The sequence below is a fragment of the Zonotrichia albicollis genome, chromosome 13 (assembly GCF_047830755.1).
Source record: "Zonotrichia albicollis isolate bZonAlb1 chromosome 13, bZonAlb1.hap1, whole genome shotgun sequence".
In the NCBI taxonomy this organism is placed as follows: Eukaryota; Metazoa; Chordata; class Aves; order Passeriformes; family Passerellidae; genus Zonotrichia; species Zonotrichia albicollis.
The window spans coordinates 1,196,159-1,215,600 of record NC_133831.1 but is presented as its reverse complement, the minus strand read 5'-3'; the positions used below and the strand labels follow the sequence as shown (position 1 = coordinate 1,215,600).

General features: G+C 66.9%; 3 protein-coding genes across 5 annotated transcripts; 2 read left to right on the top strand and 1 right to left on the bottom strand.

The window, feature by feature from the left end:
• LOC102072923 (cadherin-1-like) lies at positions 1–3,084 on the bottom strand. Its single transcript, XM_074550706.1, has 9 exons — positions 2,963–3,084; positions 2,739–2,858; positions 2,492–2,647; positions 2,273–2,417; positions 2,022–2,197; positions 1,864–1,953; positions 645–787; positions 295–430; positions 1–157 (listed from the first exon to the last, which is right to left on the bottom strand). The coding sequence occupies exons 1-9, from the start codon at positions 3,008–3,010 to the stop codon at positions 68–70; spliced, it is 1,104 nt and encodes a 367-aa protein (XP_074406807.1). The 5' UTR covers positions 3,011–3,084; the 3' UTR covers positions 1–67.
• Positions 3,085–3,354: 270 nt separating this feature from the next.
• On the top strand, positions 3,355–9,968 carry LOC141730730 (B-cadherin-like). 3 transcript variants are annotated; one of them, XM_074550685.1, is made up of 15 exons: positions 3,355–3,554; positions 6,034–6,212; positions 6,286–6,396; positions 6,478–6,633; positions 6,710–6,854; positions 6,967–7,142; positions 7,225–7,353; positions 7,430–7,615; positions 7,701–7,945; positions 8,031–8,173; positions 8,501–8,725; positions 8,816–9,034; positions 9,124–9,254; positions 9,332–9,475; positions 9,553–9,968. In XM_074550685.1, the coding sequence occupies exons 1-15, from the start codon at positions 3,545–3,547 to the stop codon at positions 9,763–9,765; spliced, it is 2,412 nt and encodes an 803-aa protein (XP_074406786.1). In that variant the 5' UTR covers positions 3,355–3,544; the 3' UTR covers positions 9,766–9,968. The 3 variants fall into 3 exon arrangements, with proteins under 3 accessions (XP_074406786.1, XP_074406785.1, XP_074406784.1); XM_074550684.1 differs by lacking the exon at positions 3,355–3,554 and adding an exon at positions 4,066–4,283; XM_074550683.1 differs by lacking the exon at positions 3,355–3,554 and adding an exon at positions 4,306–5,030.
• An 895-nt stretch (positions 9,969–10,863) lies between these two features.
• CDH1 (cadherin 1) lies at positions 10,864–19,424 on the top strand. Its single transcript, XM_074550686.1, has 16 exons — positions 10,864–11,036; positions 11,150–11,264; positions 14,371–14,600; positions 14,700–14,831; positions 14,923–15,078; positions 15,153–15,297; positions 15,413–15,585; positions 15,954–16,082; positions 16,186–16,371; positions 16,451–16,695; positions 16,801–16,943; positions 17,023–17,250; positions 17,747–17,968; positions 18,053–18,183; positions 18,265–18,408; positions 18,504–19,424. The coding sequence occupies exons 1-16, from the start codon at positions 10,980–10,982 to the stop codon at positions 18,714–18,716; spliced, it is 2,649 nt and encodes an 882-aa protein (XP_074406787.1). The 5' UTR covers positions 10,864–10,979; the 3' UTR covers positions 18,717–19,424.
• The last annotated feature ends 18 nt before the right edge of the window (positions 19,425–19,442 follow it).

The window sequence follows — 19,442 nt, the reverse complement described above, 5'->3', positions numbered from 1 at the left end:
TGCTGTTTGGAGTTTTTAATGGCCTTGTGGCATCATTCCTGCGTCCCCAGGGGAAGGCTGTGCCCCTCTAGCTGCCCCTGTAGGTTGTGTAGGAGTAGGGGCTGATCAGCAGTGGGACGTGGAGCTTCTGTGCCGGGTCAGTGATGATGAAAACGACCTGAGGGAGGGAGAAGTGAGGAGACAGCAGTGGGAATCCCCCTCCCACAGTGAGGCCCAGGGGAGTGCAGCCCCTTGGGCCTGGCCCAGTCCTCAGACATGCTGTGTCACCTGTCCCAGTCTCCCCACTCTCCGTACCTCCACGAAGGGGTAGAAGCTGGTGTGCCCCAGTCCCTGCCAGTACTCAGCTGTCTCAAAGTGCAGCTTGTAGGTGCCAGCCTTGGCCTGTCCCTGTGCCAGGAAGGGCTGGCAGCGCCCATCTGCATCCGTGTGCCTGAAACCAGACCAAGGCAGTCGTGCTGTACCCCAAAACACAGCCCTGCCCCACCCCAGAATCTGCCCTGGCCATACCCCCAAGCACCAGCCCTGCCACCAGCAAACAAACCCCAAGTGAAAGGTGGGCAGCCAGTTGTGCCAGGAGCCTTTGGCCAAGCTGACAGAGCATGGCAGCAATGTCCCTGCCCCACAGGTGCCACCAGCCCTCGTACCTGTGTGCCAGCTCCATCCACTGCAGCCCTGGCTCCTGCAGCTGGGCCAGGCGGATGCCAAGGCCGGCTGCCGGCAGCCCTGTGGCCGTGTTCAGCACATGGGTGGTCAGGGTGCCCTTTCCCACCTCAGACATGCCGTCAGCCTGTGGCAGAGAGGGGAGAGCAGGGCTGGGACCTGTCCTGGCAGCACCATCTGCCTTCTTGTGCTGCAGCCAAGCCCCTGCACTTCACTCTTCCCCGGAGCTGGGATATGGAATCCCACGTCCTTCCCACGCCAGGGTGCTCAGCCCCAGGCACCTTGTGGGTGCCAGTTGGTTCTCACCAGGATGCGGGGCTCTGGGCTCACGGCAGCACCGTGCCCCCTGCTCACCTGCCTGTCCTGGTGGGGCTGAGCACGGCACAGCAGCCAGCCCTGTCCCAGCAGCCCCATCCCTGCCCACGGTGTCACGTGCGGGCGGACACTGACCCTGCCCAGCTCTCTGGAGCTGCCCGGTGCCAAGGTCAGCACTGCTGAGGGCAGCCAGGCCCCTTCTCCTCCTGCAGCTCCCAGGCTGGGGTGGGAGCTCGGTCTGGGGCTGCACCCCAGCAGCCGGCAGGACCAGGCAGCCTCCCTGGAGCCAGACCAGCTTCCCCTGCCAGCCCAGCACCGGCTGACGACGGGGGTGCTGCAGAGGTGCCCTGGTGAGCTTACCTGGCTCTCCTGTGTCCCCCTCATGGGCCAGGGACCTGTGGCCGGTGCCCCCACACAAAACGCCATCCCTGGCCTCCCTTCCTGGCGCCACGGCCTCTCCCGGTGGAGCTGGCGTGGCTGGATGCCGCTATCCTGGCACGGGGCTCCCGCAGAACCGGGTGCTCCTCCCCGGCTGGGCTGAGCCGGCACGGGCGGCTTCCCAGGAGCGCCGCTGGCACCCACGCTCCGGCAGGCTGCGGCCCTGGGGCGAGTGGCCCAGAGCCTGGTGGGAGGCTGGGGCACCGGGCCGGGAGGAGCCACAGCCCGGCTGCCCTCCCAGTCTCGCCTCCCACCATGGAAAGCACCTGGAGCGCATCGCTGCTGCCGCAGCCGGGCACGTGGGGCTGTCAGGAGCCAGCACCGGCCTCAGCATGGCCTGGCTGTTGCCTTTTGGATTACAAATCCTGGCCCTGTCTGTGCACCAGCCTCAGCACAGCCTGGCCCTGTCTCTGCACCGCCGGGGCACCGGGGCCTGGCCCAGCCTCTCACCTGCACCCTGACGCGGGCGGTGGCTGTGGCTCGCAGCCCATGTCCCTCCTGGTCAGCAGCCTGGATCTCCAGGGTGTATTCAGGGACCACCTGTGGTAAGAGGCCGTGTCACCCACGAGTGGGGGGTGAGCTGGGTGGGGGCCGAGTCCGGGGCTCACCTCTGCCACCAGCCCTGGCAGGGCCACAGAGAGCAGCCCAGAGCGGCTGTTGATGGTGAACATCCCAGGCTGGGGCTTGTCCGGCACCTGGCTCAGGATGGAATAGCTCACAACGTCATTGCTGGAGTTCACAGCGTCGTCTGCGTCGGTGGCCAGCACCCTCAGCACCGATGTGCCTGGAGCAGGTGGTTATTGCTGACCTGTCACGCTCCCCTCCAGTGCTGCCTGCCAGGGGCTGGCAGTGCTCCCACCTGGCTCAGCTCCCTCCTGCACAGAACCGTGGAAAACTGCCTGGGTGAAAACGGGCCGGTTGTCGTTCTGGTCAGTGACGGTGATGATGATCTCCATGGGGTCTTCCACGGGCTGCCCGTTGGCCGACACGGCGTGGGAGAAGAGCTGCAAGGGCACAGTCAGTGTGTGTGCAGTGCCCACCACTGTCCCTGTCCCGCCACACATGTCCCCTCACTCACCTGGTATTTGTCCTTCTCCTCGCGGTCCAGGGGTTTTGTCACCTCCAGCCACCCCGTCTCCCGCTCGATGATGAACACACCCACGGGGATGGTGTCCGCCCCCTGCCCCGTGATGCTGTAGAAAACCTTGGTCTCCTTGTCCTTGTTGGATTTGATCTGGCAGCGAGGCAGGAGGAGGAGGGTGAGCCGTGTCCCAGTGCCCCAGGGATCCCTGTGGGCCCTGCCCGGTCCCCACGGGCACACCCACCTGCACCAGCTTCTTGGGGAAGGGCCCCCGCTCGTTCTCAGGGCAGTTGATGGGGGGGATGACCCAGTCCCGCTTGTGCTGCTGGAGGCCGTGTCCGTGCCCCGGGAAGGTCAGCACGTCCTGTGGGATGGACAGAGGCGCTGCAGGGCTCGGTGAACTGCTCTGCCCCGAACCCGCCAGGGCACGGCCATGCAGCGCCCCCGGCCCCACCGCGAGGGGCCCACCAGCAGCAGCAGGAGGAGGAGGAGGAGGGTGAAGCTGCCGGGTGCCATGGCTGCAGCTGCACTGGCGGCTCCCCCAGGTGCCTGCTGGGAGCCCTCCCTGTTGCGTCAGTGACCTTGGCCAGGAGAGCTGAACCGGCTCTGCGGAGCTGCCAGCCCGGGGGGGTCTGGGGGCGCCCTACGGGGGACCCAGCACAGCAGGTGGGGTCCAGGAGCCCCCCGGGGCTGTCCCTCGGTGGGAACCCCCAGTGCAGTGGGGCTGGGGGCACACACGGGCCCCCCATGGGGCGCACCCCTGGGCTGCAGAGGGGGAGGAGGCACCCGGGGGTGGCACGGGGGAACGGCGAGGGGGCTGTTCCTGCGGGGCCGTGGTGGGAGGTGCCACGGGAACACCGGGAGGGACGGACGGCGGCACCACGAGGGTGTCTGGGGATACCGGGATGCCCGAGCGTGCCCACCGGGCTGCGCTGAGGGACACCGGGGCACCGGGGGTCGGCACCGAGAGAGCGGGGGTGCCCGGCGGGGAGCGGGCGGTGCCCGAGCATTGCCGGGCCCTACCGGGGAGTGCCAGGGGGCTCCAAGGCGATGCCGATGAGTACGGACCGGGAGGTGCCCGAAGGATAACGGGGTGACCGGGGAGGTATCGCGGATTGCCGAGAGTTGCCAGGGCGTGCCAAGAGGCTGCCAGGCGGTGCCCCAGGGCTCCTGGGAGGGATTGCGGATTGCCAGGAGGATTTCAGAGGGGTGCCGCGTATGCCCGGAGGGTATGGAAGGTTCCAGCACCGGTCGATGCCCGAGGGGTACCGGGCTGTGCCTGGATTTTTACCGGGAGGTAACGTGGGGCGCTGGGATTGCCGTGGGGCTCCAGGACAATACCGGGGGTGCCCGGTGGTATCGGGCTGTTGTGTCGGGGCTGCCGGAGCTTTCCAGAGGAGCCCCGCGGTGTAACGGGGATTGCCGGGGGTGTTGTAGGGGGTGAGCCCCCGGTAGGAGGGTCCCGGGGTAACGGAGGGGTCCGGAGCATTGCCGGGGGATGCCGGGGGCGCGCTGGGGCCGCTCTCCGGGGCGGGGCGGTACCTGCGCGGCCGCCGCCTCACCTGGGGCGTTGCGGGGCGGGACGGGGCGGGACGCGGCGGGCGGCGACCGAGCGGCGGCGGCGGCGGCGGCGGCAGCAACGGACGGGCCATGCGGGGGCCGCGCTCCGGGCTCTGCCCGCTCTCCATCTTCATCCTCCTCCTCTCCCCGCTCCTGCCCGCGGCCGCCCTGTCCCCGGCCCCGCCGTGCGCCCTCCCGGGGCTGCGCCGCGGGCCGCTGCCCGCCGCAGGTAACTCGCACCGTCGGGGCGCGGGGCACCGGGACCCCCGGAACACCGCGGGGACCGGCTGGGGCCGCCATCGGCACCGGGATCGGGGCTGCGAGCACCGGGGGGGCGGCAGGGCCTCCCTCACTGCCGGGATCAGGATCGCTTTGCCTCCGGCGGTGGGGCCGCTGCTTTTCGGGAGGACCTCGCGGTGCTGTGGGGCTGGCGGGGGTCCCCGGGTGAGGGGCTCGGCCATGGGGCTGGCGGGGGTCCCCAGATGTGGGGCTGCGCCATGGGGCTGGCTGTGCTTGCCCCGGCTGTGGGGCTCGGCCGTGGGGCTGGCTGTGCCCCTGTGCTCTAGGGCTGTGCTTCCCCGGCTGTGGGGCTGCGCCATGGGGCTGGCTGTGCCCCGCGGGGCTGGCGGTGCCCGTCTGCTCTCCCTGGGCTGGAGGCGGCTGATGCCAGCGCCTTTGGCCCAGCCGTGGGCACCCGCTGCGAGCAGGGCTGGGTCCCCGCAGGGTGGGCGGCCGGCGCCGGGCTGGCAATGGGGCTGGGAGCCCCAGGGCCCCCCTTCTCCGGCCGCGGGGTGCGGGCTCTGGCCGGCCCGAGGCTGGGCAGGGTCTCGCTGCTGCCAGCTCCTGGCTCGGTGCCGGGGCTGGGCCCGGTGCCCTCCTCGCTCGGCGGCTCCCGGGGGATTGGAGCTGCCCGGGAACGCGGCCGGAGCCAGCGCTCGTCTAATGGCCGCGGGAGCGCTAAAAGCTCTCCTTGGCGGTAAGTGCCAGGGAGGGGCCTCGACCTCTGTCTGCTGTGGACACCACATCCCGTTTCGCATCCCTTTTCCATCAGCTCAGCCTGGCGGTGGGCGCTGCCAGGCCCCTGCTGTGGGCACGGGCGGGGGTCTGCCCACGCCACTGCGACCCCCCCTCGGTGGGCAGCTCACGGCCCCGGCAGCGACCGTGCGGCTCCGCCTCGGCACCCAGCGGGCTCGGTGCCCTGAGGGACCCCCGAGGACAGGCTGGGGTGCCCCCTGTGCCGCCCGGCCCTTCGGAGGGCACAGCAACCCGGCCACAGCTGGGGAGCGGGGCTGGGGGCTCTCATGACGGGGCTGGGGGCTTCCCCGGCCTCCCCGTGTCCCGTCTGCCGGGTGGCTGATGCCCCTCCATCCCCATTAAAGTCCCTTATCGCGGCCATCGCGACTGGGAGGGGCCCCGGTGCTGCCCTCGGGGCACGGTCGCTGCTCCCCGCACGGCCCCACCGCCGCCCCCGGGCTCGGTCCCTCCGGTGTGGAGCAGCCGTGGGGCACCGCTCCCCCATTCTGCCCCATCCCACGCCTCCCGCAGCCCCCCCGGCCCCGCCCGGAGCTGGCTCAGCTCCGCTAATCCCCTAATCCTTGCCCGGGGGGTGCGGAGCCGGGGCCGTGTCCAGCACGAGGGACGCAGCGTGGGAGGCGGGGAGGGACATTCAGTGGCCACGAGGGGTTGGGAGCCCCGAGGGGGTGACACACCAGGAGGGGGCTGGGGCAGGGCTCTGCCCGCCCAGGAATTTCCCATCATCTGTGAAACAAAGCCGAAACTTCCACCGAAACTTCCACTGCGCTCCCGTTCGGCGCTCGGCGTTCCTGCCCCGCTCCCGGCGCCCTCTCCGCCCCTTCCACCGCCCCCTGCCCCACTCCGCCCCGGGTCTGCGGGGGATTGCGGGCTCCTGGCGCTGTGGTTGCGGCTCGGGGGTGTCGGGGACAGGTCCCCCCCATCCCCCTGACCCCTCACCCTCGCAGGGCGCTCCGGAGGCTGCGCGGGGCCGTACAGCACGGAGGAGCCCGATGTCGGGGAGCGGGAGGACGGGGGCCCCGTGCGGCTGCCAGGGGTGGGCAGGGCGCTCGCCGTGCCCCCCCGGGATGCCGCTGGCCAGCCAGAGCCTGCCCCGGTTCCCGTAGAGAGCGGGCGCTCCCCCCAGGTAACCCTGCACCGCCTATCCCCCACCCCTGCTCCCCCCGCCGGCCGTGCCCTCACTCACCCCCGCCCCGCAGGAGCTGCCCAGGGCTCGAGCTGCTCTCAGGAGGCAGAAGAGGGACTGGGTGATCCCCCCCATCAAGGTTCCTGAGAATGAGAGAGGCCCCTTCCCCAAAAAGCTGGTTCAGGTATGACACTGGTCGGTCTGGGCAGGGGAGCTGGGTGCTGGGGGATGCTGAGCCCATCCCTTGCTCTGTGCCTCCTCCCAGATCAAATCCAACAGAGACAGAGACACCAAGATCTTCTACAGCATCACAGGGCAGGGAGCAGATGCCCCCCCCGAGGGCATCTTCACCATTGAGAAGGAGTCGGGCTGGATGAAGGTGACGCAGCCGCTGGACCGCGAGCACATCGACAAGTACCACGTAGGTCCCTGCCCGGGGACACCGGGGGGATGTTGGGGTGCTCTTCCAAGCCCCCCACTCACACCCCACCCCGCAGCTCTTCTCCCACGCCGTGTCTGAGAACGGGAAGCCAGTGGAGGAGCCGATGGAGATCATTGTGACGGTGACAGACCAGAATGACAACAAGCCCCAGTTCACACAGGAGGTGTTCAGGGGCTCTGTGTCAGAGGGAGCTCTGCCAGGTAGGACCCTGTGCCTTGGAGAAGCTCTGCATCCCACCAGCCCTGTTCCTGGGGCACAGCCCCGGCACTGTGCCCCCCAGCATCCCCCTCACCTGCACATCCACACCTGCAGGCACCTCCATCATGCAGGTGACAGCCACGGATGCGGACGACGCAGTGGAGACCTACAATGGTGTCATCGCCTACTCCATCCTCAGCCAGGAGCCACGGGAGCCCCATCCCCAAATGTTCACTGTCAACCGGGCCACGGGCACCCTCAGCGTCATTGCCAGCGGCCTGGACCGGGAGGTGGGCTCTGCAGCACCGGGGGCAGGGTCCCGGCCCGGGCAGGGGCTGATGCGGTGTCTGTCTGTCTGTCTGTCCACCACAGCGCGTGCGGGAGTACACGCTGACCGTGCAGGCGGCTGACCTGGATGGGGAGGGACTGACCACCACAGCGCTGGCCGTCATCGAGATCGCTGATGTCAATGACAACGCCCCCGAGTTCGACCCCAGAACGGTAACGTGGGCCCCCCCGCTGGCTGTGAGCCCCGGTGCCCGCCGGGCCGCGGCACTGACGGTGCCCTGACCCGCAGTACGAGGCGGCCGTGCCCGAGAACGTGGCCGGGCGGGAGGTGGCCAGGCTGGCTGTCACCGACCTGGACGAGCCCGGCACGCCGGCCTGGCGAGCCGTCTACTCCATCCTGCGCGGCAACGACGGCGGAGCCTTTGCCATCAGCACCGACCCTGCCACCAACGAGGGCGTCCTGCGCACCGCCCAGGTCTGTGTCACCCCTGCCACCCCACTGCTCCCAGGTGGAGTCCTGCCCGTCCCACTCTCACTGCCCGTGTCTCCCCCTCTCCCAGGGTCTGGACTATGAGGCCAAGCAGCAGTTTGTGCTCCACGTGGCAGTGGCCAACGAGGTCCCCTTCGTCGTGAAGCTGCCCATGGCCACTGCCACGGTGACAGTCACTGTGGAGGATGTCAATGAGGCCCCAGTGTTCGTGCCACCGGTGCAGCTGGCCACGGTGTCAGAGGATGTGCCCCCGGGGCAGACCCTCACAGCCTGCACGGCCCAGGACCCCGACAAGGCGCAGGGCCAGAGGATCAAGTGAGCAGGGACAGGGTTGGAATGGAGCTTTGGGGGGAGGTCTCTGCTGTCCCTTGCCGCAGCTCCATCTCCCCTGTGTCCCCAGGTACCTGCTGGGGCACGACCCGGCGGGCTGGCTGGCCGTGCACCCCGAGAACGGCCTGGTGACCGCGCGGGACCAGCTGGACCGCGAGTCCCCCTTCGTCAAGAACAGCACCTACATGGCCGTGCTGCTGGCCGTGGATGATGGTGAGGGACATAAAAGGGCCCTTGTTCCCCCTCCCGCGTGAGGGGCACGTGCTGCCATCACCAGGAAACACATCCCAGCTCCAGCATGGAGCACTGCTGGGGCTGCATGGCCCCACCCCTGCCCGGGGCACCCCAGCTCCCTGAGGATCATGGGTTTGGGACTGCCCCCTCCAGCATCCCTCCTTGCTCTTCCCACCCTTGTCCAGAGTTTCTGTCCCTGGGAAAGTCTTGGCTTTGAGGCCCACCCTGTCCCCATCCTGCTCAGTCACCCATGTCCCCATGAGGGTCCTGGGTTTGGGGTCCCCTCTCCAGAACTGTTCTCCTCAGGCTCACCGCCGGCCACGGGCACGGGCACGCTGCTCCTCACCCTGCTGGATGTGAACGACAACGGCCCCGAGGCCGAGCCGCGGGACATCACCGTGTGCCAGCGCAGCCCCCAGCCCCAGCTCCTCACCGTCACCGACCGGGACCTGCCCCCCAACACCGGCCCCTTCCGCGCCGAGCTCACCCACGGCTCGGGGGACAGCTGGGCTGTGGAGGTGGGGGACACAGGTACTGCAGGGGGCTGAACGTCACATGGGGGCTCCTCGTGCCACGGCTGCATTCCTGGTGCATCATCCCTGAGCCCCCAATCTCACATAGGCGACACAGTGACGCTGCAGCTGGTGGCACCGCTGGAGCCCGACACCTACAGCGTGTACCTGCGGCTGCTGGACCAGCCGGGCAGAGCCCAAGTGACCATTGTCACCGCACGGGTGTGCGCCTGCGAGGGGCAGGCTCAGGGCTGTCCCCAGAGGTCCCAGCCTGTCACCGCCCTGCCCTTCGTCCTTGCCGCCCTGGGCGCGCTGCTGGCCCTGCTGCGTGAGTGGGGCTCCTGGGGCTGTGGGGACAGCCCGGCTCTGGGCACAGCGGGGCACACGTGGCCCTGCTGATGGCACTCTTCCCCCCAGTCATCCTGCTGCTGCTGCTGCTCTTCGTGAGGAGGAGGAAGGTGACGAAGGAGCCGCTGCTGCTGCCCGAAGATGACACAAGGGACAACATCTTCTACTACGGGGAGGAGGGTGGCGGCGAGGAGGACCAGGTGGGTGTGGGGGTCAGGGGCCTGGTGACAGCGTGGGCTGTCTGACTGCCCCTCTCCATGTGTGTGTGTATCCCCAGAACTACGACCTGCGGCAGCTGCACCGGGGGCTGGACGCGCGGCCCGAGGTGATCCGCAATGACGTGGCCCCCACCCTCCTGCCGGCCCCCCAGTACCGGCCCCGCCCCGCCAACCCCGACGACATCGGCACCTTCATCGAGGAGGTGAGTGCTGACCTGGAGAGCCCCGGGGTGACACAGCAGCGCAGGGGACGCGGGCGCTGACCCCTGTGCCCCCCCAGAACCTGAAGGCAGCCGACACGGACCCCACGGCCCCCCCCTACGACTCGCTGCTGGTGTTCGACTACGAGGGCAGCGGCTCGGAGGCCACCTCGCTCAGCTCCCTCAACTCTTCCGCCTCCGACGGCGACCAGGACTACGACTACCTCAACGACTGGGGCGGCCGCTTCCGCAAGCTGGCCGAGCTCTACGGCGGCGGCGAGGAGGACGAGTAGGGACCCCCAGCCCGCTGCTGTCCCTGCCTTATTGCTGCTTTTGTGCCTTGGGGGTTTCCCCTGCCGTGCCCCCCCACCCCAGCGCAGCCCCCTCACCTCCTCACCTGCGTTTTTGTGGTTATTATCTATTTTTTAAGGTATGGAATGATGGCGTGTGATGCTGCGGACAAGGGGATGGGAGCTGGGTCAGTTTTAATAAAGGATTTGGTTTTTTTAGACGTTGCAGGCTCTGTGTCACTTTGTGCCCTGCAGATTGGCGCTGCCCCCAGCCCTGCAGTGACCCCTCCCCAGCCCTGGTTCCCCTTGCCCACTGCAGTGTGGAACCTGTGGCACAGCTGCAGTGTCACCCATGCAGGGGCACTGCCCATGCCCCCCAAAGGGTGCTGATGGGCACGGGCAGGGCACTGACCACAAGTCTGCCTTCCTGGTGCTAAATCTCTCCTATCCTGGGCAGCCAGAGCCCTGCTGCCACCCCAACCCCCTGAGATGCCCATGGGTGCTGGCATGGGTGGGCAGAGCAGCCTCTGGCCCTGGCAGGACCCCAAGCTCTGAGGGTCTCCCACTGGCTCCAGGATCAGCTCCTGAAACATGGGGTGAGGACAGCTGATGGTACTGGGGGTCCCCTCCCCTAGGGTCACCCCCAGTGCTGTGCTTTGGGACCGAGGGGCACAGGGCACTGCAGCATCCCGAGGGGTCCCTGGGTGCCATGATTGTCCCCTGCTGCAGAGCTGGGATCTGGGGCCGTGCTGTGGGGGCACCCTGGGGTGCGCCTGGCTCCTGTCACCCCCAACACCCCCTGCTCGCACTGCCCTGGACGGGGAGGCACGGAAAGCTCGAGGGCTGGGGCTGGGGGTATCCGAGGCACGGGGAGCCGGGGTACGCGGGACGAGCAGAGCGCCGGGGGTGTTGGGGTACCGGGGGCTGCTGGGGTACCGGGGGTACCACGGCACCGGGCACCGTGGGAGAAGTACCGCACCGGTACCGAGGGGCGTTCCGGGACACCGGGCGGCGGAGGTACCGGGAATACCGGCGATCGGGGCGTGGGCGGGGCGGGACCGCCTCCCGTCGGGGCGGGACGGGACGGGGCGGTTCTCCGAGGGCTCGACACCTGCGAGGAGGGATCGGGAGGGGACCGGACGCACCTGCGACTCCGCGGCGGCAGCGCCCGATCCCTCCGGCACCAACCGGCACCGGCACCGGCTGCGGCTCCGGCCATGGGGCGGCGGGCGGGCTGCTCGGTCCCGCTCTGCCTCCTCCTGCTCCTGCTCCAGGTGAGGCACGGAACGGGCGGCAGGACCCCGCCTGGGACCCCGCCGAGACCCTGCCCGGGGCCGCGGGACCTCCCTCGGGATCCCGCCCGGTGCTAACGTCTCTCTCCGGGCAGTGCGGGCAGCGGCTGTGCCAGCGGGCAGCGTCGTGCCAGCCCGGCTTCGCCGCCGAGACCTTCGCCCTGACGGTGCCGCGGGACAGCGTGGCGGCGGGACGGGCCCTGGGCCGGGGTAAGGACACCGGGACAACCGGCCGTGGAGGGCAGGGGGCTGTGAGGATGGGCACGGGACTGTGGGTACAGGGGGGTGGGTGGGCGAAAAAAGCCGTGGCTCCGCGCCCGAGGGGTGCTGGCACGGCCACGGGCGTGGCGACAGTGCTGTGGCGGCGGGGATGGCACTGTGGCGGTGGGGTGGCAGTGGCATGGGGGGCAGAGCCCGGTGTGTCCACCCGGCGCGCACCGGGGGCAGAGCCGGCGCTGGCACGGCGGAACGGGCTCCTGGCACGGCGGAACGGGCTCCTGGCACGGCGGAACGGGCGCGGGGGCAGCGGCAGCCGCTCCCCGGGGCGCGCCGGCGCGGGCGGCGCTGACTCAGGCACCGCGGACCTGTCGGGGCCGGCAGGCCGGGGTGTGGGGCACGCAGGCGCCTCCCTGCCCCGTGCCTCACCTGGCACCCTGGGTTCAACAGGGCGAGACCCCCTTGCACCCACTGTGTGCGCCCCCAGGGCAGCTCTTGCCATGGGGATGGGCACCAGGATGGGCTCCTGGGCTTTTGGGGATGTTGGTGTCCCACTCACTGTGTTGGGACTAAAGCCCTGTTCTGGTGTGGCAAGGGGGCGCTGGGGACCCCTGTGCTGGGGACCTGCTGCCACTCTGGGCTCCCAAAAGGGACTGTGGGCTCTGGGACTGTGTGCAGTGGCTCTCACCATCTGCACCAGTTCATGGCTGAGAATGGCGCTGGCACTGCAGAGTGTGTGCCAGGGTGGCTGGGGGGCACAGGGCCGAGGGGTACTGAGCACCCAGTAATGCACCAGGGCTCCCAAACATCCTCAGCTCTGTAACGGCTTCGCCTGGGAGAGGCAGGAATTGGACTCTGCCCCTATCCCAGGAATTGTGTTTGTTTGCCTTGTGGTTGATCATTAATGAGCACCAACCGATGTCCATCAGGGCTGGGCCTGATACCAGGGTGACGGCAGCCCTGCTGACTTCCCCGCAGCACTGAGACCTGCTGGAAATGCTCTGTCCTGGCACCAGCACTTTCAGTCTGGGTTCCGGGCACAGCCAGGGCGTGGGAGGAAGGAAAGGACCATCTGCCCTTGAGGCCTGTGTGGCACCCAGTGACTCACAGCTGTGCCAGGGCAATGCCAGCCGTGGGGTGGCCGAGCCTGGTGGATGCCAGGCCATGCTGGGCCGCAGAGCACCCCACAGCTTGTGGCAGGGCTGACAAGCCGGCCTGTAATTAGCTCGGTGAGTTGAGCGCGATGTTTTCCCTGTGACAGGCCCAGGCAGGCCCTGCGCGGCGCCGGGGCGGCGAACAGCAGTGGGGAACAGCAGCACCGGCGTGGGGCTGCGGCGTCGCCAGGGCTCTGCTCCGTAGCTCGGGGGGCTCGGGGGGCTCAGGGGGTGCTGGGGACATGGTGGGGGCTGGGACAGTGCCCGTCAGCCCTGGGTGGAGAAACCTCGAGAGTCTGAGGTCACAGCGAAACTGAGGTGACGTCAGTGGGATGTGTCACCCACAGCACCTTCACCCGGGGTGAGCCCCCTGCCCTGGCACAGCCGCGTGTGTAACACACGGGGTGGTGGCACTGCAGCGATGGGGACACCTGCTCTGCCTGTGCCCGGCCCCACTGAGCCCTCACAGGACAGGAGGTGGCTTTGGGGGGCTGCCCTGATCCCCTGTGCGGGGTCTTAGCCCCACACCCTGCTTGACAGCCTGGTCGTACCAGTCTGGTGGCCCCAGTGTCCTGCAGGCAGTGGTGGGGGACGGAAGTGGGGTCAGGGATCCCCCTGTAGGGCTCCCTGAGCTCTCCTTTTCTCCCACCCCCATCATTCCCAGGAGAGGGCCCCCCTCCACCCCCCCAGCTCCCAGCCCCGGGGAGAGGAGCGCTGGGGCCAGCCCTCCTTCAGCCAAGCTGGAAAAACAGGTTGTGCACAGCCAGGTGGGAAGGGGGGGAGTTGGAAAGGGGGAGAGCGGGAAGGGGGGAGCGGGTTCAGAGCTCCCTCCTCGAACCCAGTGCGGGCTGAGCGCTGAGCGCTCATTGCACCCAGTGTGGGGCTGGGGGCTTCGTGCCGCCTCCCGCTGCACCCCCGGGCCCGGGGCCAGGGCCGGCACGGCGGCTGCGCCCGCGGCTGCCTCTCGTTCCCCGCCTGCCCCGGCACGTTCCTGCCCAGCCGGCCCCACCGGCTCCGCCTGCCCCGGCCGGGGGTCCCGCCGTGGGGCTGAGCGGGGCTGGCACCGCGCCGGCGGCTGCTCCTGGGCCGGCTCGGGGGCACCGCGGTGGGCAGGGGGCAGCGATCGCTCCCCCTCCGTCCCACAGCCAGCCCGGATTCCTGGGCTGCTCGTGGGCTGACGTAACCCACGGGCCCCGTTCCGATCCGTTCCGTTCCGTTCCCATCCGTTCGGCGCTGCCGCCCACCCCGGCACGGGTCACGGAGGGGCGGTGGAGGCAGAACTCGGAGCCCGGGTGCCGCTGGCTCCAATAACTCCTTCCCAAACAAAGGATGTTTGTTCGGGAGCACGGCATGGCTCATGTGATGCCCGCTGACCGCTGCCTCGTGGCGGCCTGGCTCTGCTGTGCCCAGCCAGTGACACCGGGCCCCCTCCTGTCCCCGGGGCTGGGGGTCCCGGAGGTACCTGGGCAGGTTGAGGGGCCTGGCTGCCAGGGCACTGGGTGCCAGGGCAGGTGGATGTCTGTGGCCCTTGTTTTTATTGGAAAAACTGCTGGGGCAGCATGGGCACAGTGGTGGTGGCATGCCATGCTTGGGGATGTGCTGTGCCACGGGGATACACCCATATGGGGATGTGCCGTGCCTGGTGCCATGCCATACATGGTGCTGGGGACTGGAACATGCTGTGCCTGGTGCCACTTGCCCCATTGTCACTGTCTGGCAGGGATCCTGTGGCACGGTAGGTCCTGCCATGTTCCACGCTGGACCAAAGCCAGGGCAGGGATGCACCGTGTGTTGTGCCCAGGATGGAATCCTGGCAGGGCGTGTGTCACTGTGTGTGAAGCATCCCCACGACTGCTGTGACCCCACAGACCAGGCTGCTGGGGCAGGGCTGTGCTGTGTGTGCCCATGTCCCCAGAACCCTCTGCCACTCTGTCCCCTGTCCCCAGTGAGCTTTGTGGACTGTGGCGAGTCACGCCGTGCCGCCTTCCTCCCGGATGACACGCGCTTCAAGGTGAGCAGGGATGGCATCGTCACTGCCACCCGGCCCCTGCAACTGCAGCAGCGGGACATCACCTTTGCTGTGCACACCTGGGACACCGTGGGCAAGAGGCATTCAGCCAAGGTGACGCTGCGCCCCCGGCGGCACCAGCACCGACACCACGAGCGGATGCAGCAGGTGAAGCACAGACCCACTCCCTGGGATCACAGCAGCCCCTACCCTGGGGCAGAGGGCTCAGCAAGGGGCTGGCCCTGAGCAGAGCCACTGTCCCAACAGGGCACAATGCCAGACGTGCTGATCTTCCCGGAGCACGGACACGGCCCCCGGCGGCAGAAGAGGGACTGGGTCATCCCCCCCATCAACTGCCCTGAGAATGAGCGGGGGCCCTTCCCCAAGAAGCTGGTGCAGGTGGGTGTGCCCGTGGGGACCGGGCAGGGCCCACAGGGATCCCTGGGGCACTGGGACACAGCTCACCCTCCTCCTCCTGCCTCGCTGCCAGATCAAATCCAACAAGGACAAGGAGACCAAGGTTTTCTACAGCATCACAGGGCAGGGGGCGGACACCATCCCCGTGGGTGTGTTCATCATCGAGCGGGAGACGGGGTGGCTGGAGGTGACAAAACCCCTGGACCGCGAGGAGAAGGACAAATACCAGGTGAGTGAGGGGACATGTGTGGTGGGACAGGGACAGTGGTGGGCACTGCACACACACTGACTGTGCCCTTGCAGCTCTTCTCCCACGCCGTGTCGGCCAACGGGCAGCCCGTGGAAGACCCCATGGAGATCATCATCACGGTCACTGACCAGAATGACAACCGGCCCGTCTTCACCCAGCAGGTCTTTGTTGGCTACATTGAGGAGAACGCAAAGCCAGGTACGTGGGGGACTCTGAGCTGGGCCCACGCAGAGCCCTGAGCGTGAGCAGTGCCAGCATGGCCTGTGGATTCTGTCCCATCAGTAACACCTCCCTGGCTTGTCCCCATGTCCAGGCACATCTGTGATGACCGTGAACGCTACGGATGCAGATGATGCGATCAATGTGAACAATGGCATCATCGGCTACTCCATCCTCAGCGAGGAGCCCAAGGGTGCACAGGACATGTTCACCATCAACGCTGCGAATGGCATCATCAGTGTCATTGGCACGGGACTGGATCGGGAGGTGGGCACCTTGACACAGCCCAAGGGAACCTGGGCTGCCCCACAGCGGGATGTGCCATGGGGAGAAAGGGATACTGCAGCCCTGGGGTCCATCTGGTTTTGGGACACGGCATCCCTGGGTCACTGTCCCTGGCTGCAGGGGTGTCTACAGGAGCTATGCTGGGGACCCTCCAGGAGCCCCCAGCCTTGCTGAGCCCTGGAGTGGGTACAGTGCCAGCCCCTGGGCGGGCAGCTGGGACATCAGCTGCCAGTGTGCCAGCAGGAAACAGCGAGGCTGGAGAAGGGTGGAGGAGCAGGCAGGTGATGCCTAGTGGAGGGGAACACCCCAGTCCCCACCCCAGCCCTAACTGGGATGATTTTGCTCTGCAGACCACTCCCAACTACACGCTGATCATCCAGGCTGCAGACCAGGAAGGCTTTGGCCTGACCAACACTGCCACTGCCATCATCAAAGTCACCGATGCCAACGACAACCCTCCCGTGTTCGACCCCGCCACGGTACCACGCAGCCCCAGCCGCTGCCCTCCCTGGGCATCGTGGCACCAGCTCTACCTGGGGTGCCTGGGGCCGCACAGGTGACTGTCCCTGTCCCATCCTGCAGTATGAGTCGTCAGTGAACGAGAACGAGGTGGGGGTGATGGTGGCCCGGCTGCATGTGACAGACCAGGACCTGCCCGGCTCCCCGGCCTGGAACGCCGTCTACCGCATCCGCAGCGGGGACCCGCAGGGCGACTTCGAGATCACCACAGACCCCAAAACCAACGACGGGCTCCTGAAAACTGCCAAGGTGGGTCCTGCTGCCTCACAGCTGCCTCAGCACCAGCTGGCTCCCTGCTGGCACTACCCCGCTTCTCTCCCACCCGCAGGGCCTGGATTATGAGTCCCAGAACCGGTACAGGCTCGTGGTGTCAGTGGAGAACGAGGTCCCCTTCACCGTGGGCCTGAATCCTGCCACAGCCAATGTTCTGGTGGTGGTCAAGGATGTGAATGAAGCCCCGATCTTCATACCCCCAGTCAAGCAGGTGGAGGTGAAGGAGGATGTGCCAGTGGGGTACCAGATCGCCTCCTACACAGCCCAGGACCCCGACAAGGACCAGAGGCAGAAAATCACGTGAGTGGAGGGTGATGGTGGCGGGGGCTTTGCTGGGATGTCTGAGGGGCTGCGCTGCACCGTGTGCCCCTTCCTCTCCCCCTGCTGACCCCTGGCTGCCCCCAGGTATCGCATGGGCAGTGACCCTGCAGGGTGGCTGGAAATTGACCCTGAGAACGGCATCATCACGGCAGCCCAGGCCCTGGACCGGGAGTCGGCACATGCCATCAACAGCACCTACAAGGCCATCATCCTGGCTGTGGACAATGGTGAGGGTGCCCAGCTACTGCCCCGTGCCCATCTCCGTGTTCCCCCATGGAGGTGCCTCGCTGACTCTTAGTCCCACAGGGTCACCAAACTATGCCACTGGCACGGGGACACTGCTCGTCGTGCTTGGGGATGTGAATGACAACGGGCCCGTGCCGGAGCCCCGGAGCTTCGACATCTGCAACCGGCAGCCCGAGGAGCAGATCCTGAAGATCATCGACAAGGACCTGCCCCCCAACACCCATCCCTTCAAGGCAGAGCTGATGCACGGCTCTGGCAGCAACTGGACTGCCAGCGTGGTGCAACCAGGTGGGTGCCACCTGCTCTGGTGCTGGCCCTGCAATGAGCGCTAGGCTGGGGACCTGCCATGGGGCAAAATCCTGTGCCAGTGCCAAGGGTGCTCCCAGAGCAGAACTGGGAAAGGGGCTGGAGCACCAGCAGTGGCTGAGGGAGCTGGGGAGGCTCAGGAGGAACCTTCTCACTCTCCACAATTTAGTGGCAGGAAGGTGCAGCCAGGTGAGGGTCAGGATCTGCTCCTAAGATACAGGACAAAGGGAAACAACCTCGAGATGTGCCAGGAGAGAATTAGGTTGGATATTGGGGAAAATTCATTCATGGAAAAGGTGCTCAGGGATCAGAAGAGGCTGCCCAGGGTGGAGTCCCCACCCCTAGAGGGATTTGAGAGCTATGTAAATATGGCACTTGTGGAAATGAGTCAGTGGTGGCCTTGGCAGTGCTGGGGGATGGCTGAACTCAATAATCTTGGGGACCTTTTCCAACCCAAATGCTTCTGTGGTTCACCAAGATGAGGTGAAGCTGAGCATGAAGAAGGAGCTGGAGCCGGGCGAGTACAGCATCTTTCTGAAGCTGCTGGATGCACAGGGCAAGGATCAGATCACAGCTGTGCGAGCCCAGGTGTGCAGCTGCGAGGGGCCAGCCAAGAACTGTGAGCGCAGAGCCTACATCTCCGGTGGCATGGGCGTGCCTGCCATCCTGGGCATCCTGGGGGGCATCCTGGCGCTGCTCAGTGAGTACCCGGGACAGGGATGGGAGGGACAGAGTGCGGGTCACCCCCTCCCTGCTGCCCTGACACCCCTCCCTGTGCCTGCAGTCCTCCTGCTGCTGCTGCTGCTCTTCGTGAGGAGGAGGAAGGTGGAGAAGGAACCACTGCTCCCACCCGAGGATGACATGAGGGACAACGTGTACCACTATGACGAGGAGGGCGGTGGTGAGGAGGACCAGGTACGATGGCTGCGCTTGCTGGAGGGGTGGTGGCCGTGCCCATGGCTGTCCCTCGAGCCCTGACTCCTCCTGTCCCCGCAGGACTACGACCTGAGCCAGCTGCACCGGGGGCTGGACGCGCGGCCCGAGGTGATCCGCAATGACGTGGCCCCCCCGCTGATGGCGGCCCCCCAGTACCGGCCCCGCCCTGCCAACCCCGACGAGATCGGCAACTTCATCGACGAGGTGAGTGCTGAGAGCCCGGCGGTGACACGTCCCCGCCACACGTCCCCGCCACAGTGGCGCAGGGGACGCGGGCGCTGACCCCTGTGCTCCCCCAGAACCTGAAGGCGGCCGACACGGACCCCACGGCCCCCCCCTACGACTCGCTGCTGGTGTTCGACTACGAGGGCAGCGGCTCGGAGGCCACCTCGCTCAGCTCCCTCAACTCCTCCGCCTCCGATGGCGACCAGGACTACGACTACCTCAACGACTGGGGCGGCCGCTTCCGCAAGCTGGCCGAGCTCTACGGCGGCGGCGAGGAGGACGACTAGGGACCCCCAGCCCGCTGCTGCCGCCTCATTTCACCCCTCTGGACACACGTTGGTCTCTGTCCGGGGTGGCCAAACCCCTCCTGAACCCTGTCTCCCTCACTAAGTGAGTGAGCGTCCCCAGCTCAGGCTCAGTGGGGATGGGGCGTTTTGGGGTAGTGTGCGTGTTTCCTGGCCCCCTTAGCTCCAGGGCATGGAACAGTTTAGCCCATTCCCTATCCTGGAACTGAGGTGCTCCCAGCTGTGGGGGGCAGGATTGGGTCCTTCTTCCCTTTTCCGTGAAGGGAAAAAGGGTTTCACTGGCGCTCTCCAAAATACCTCATGCTGCCAGCCCCACACAGGCTCAGATCACGAACCTAGTGATGGAGAGTGCAATGAGGCACTCGATCAGCACAGACCAAAGAATGCTCCATGACTGTCAATTGTATTTAATACTACTATGTACAGACAGATTTCTATTTTTCTGTACCCCAGATTATGGATTGATTTCCTCCTCTGTCATGCCAGGTGTAATTAGTCATTGAAAGGTGCTTTCCAAAATCAAAGGGCTTTCCCAAAATCCTGACCTCTGTGTTTAGCTATTGTCACGGTTTGTATTTTTTATCATAGGAAAAGGGTCTGATGAGAGCTGGGAAACCAGCAGTGGCCAAGTGCTTGATTGTATGGTTTTTATATAAAAAAATTGAAATAAATTGTTTTAAGAAAACCAAACCACTTTTCTGTGTGTGA

What these genes read in the sequence shown, in the direction of transcription:
- LOC102072923 (XM_074550706.1), bottom strand. Translation starts at nt 3,010, where the DNA reads ATGGCACCCGGCAGCTTCACCCTCCTCCTCCTCCTCCTGCTGCTGCTG. An exon ending in TCCCCAAGAAGCTGGTGCAG is followed by an intron (nt 2,648 to 2,738) that starts GTGGGTGTGCCC and finishes CCTCGCTGCCAG; the next exon opens with ATCAAATCCAACAAGGACAA. An exon ending in CCGCCCGCGTCAGGGTGCAG is followed by an intron (nt 788 to 1,863) that starts GTGAGAGGCTGG and finishes TCTCTGCCACAG; the next exon opens with GCTGACGGCATGTCTGAGGT.
- LOC141730730 (XM_074550683.1), top strand. Translation starts at nt 4,514, where the DNA reads ATGGGGCTGGCGGGGGTCCCCAGATGTGGGGCTGCGCCATGGGGCTGG. An exon ending in CCGAGTTCGACCCCAGAACG is followed by an intron (nt 7,354 to 7,429) that starts GTAACGTGGGCC and finishes CCTGACCCGCAG; the next exon opens with TACGAGGCGGCCGTGCCCGA. An exon ending in GCGTCCTGCGCACCGCCCAG is followed by an intron (nt 7,616 to 7,700) that starts GTCTGTGTCACC and finishes CCCCTCTCCCAG; the next exon opens with GGTCTGGACTATGAGGCCAA.
- CDH1 (XM_074550686.1), top strand. Translation starts at nt 10,980, where the DNA reads ATGGGGCGGCGGGCGGGCTGCTCGGTCCCGCTCTGCCTCCTCCTGCTC. An exon ending in AGGAGAAGGACAAATACCAG is followed by an intron (nt 15,079 to 15,152) that starts GTGAGTGAGGGG and finishes GTGCCCTTGCAG; the next exon opens with CTCTTCTCCCACGCCGTGTC. An exon ending in TGCCAGCGTGGTGCAACCAG is followed by an intron (nt 17,251 to 17,746) that starts GTGGGTGCCACC and finishes TGGTTCACCAAG; the next exon opens with ATGAGGTGAAGCTGAGCATG.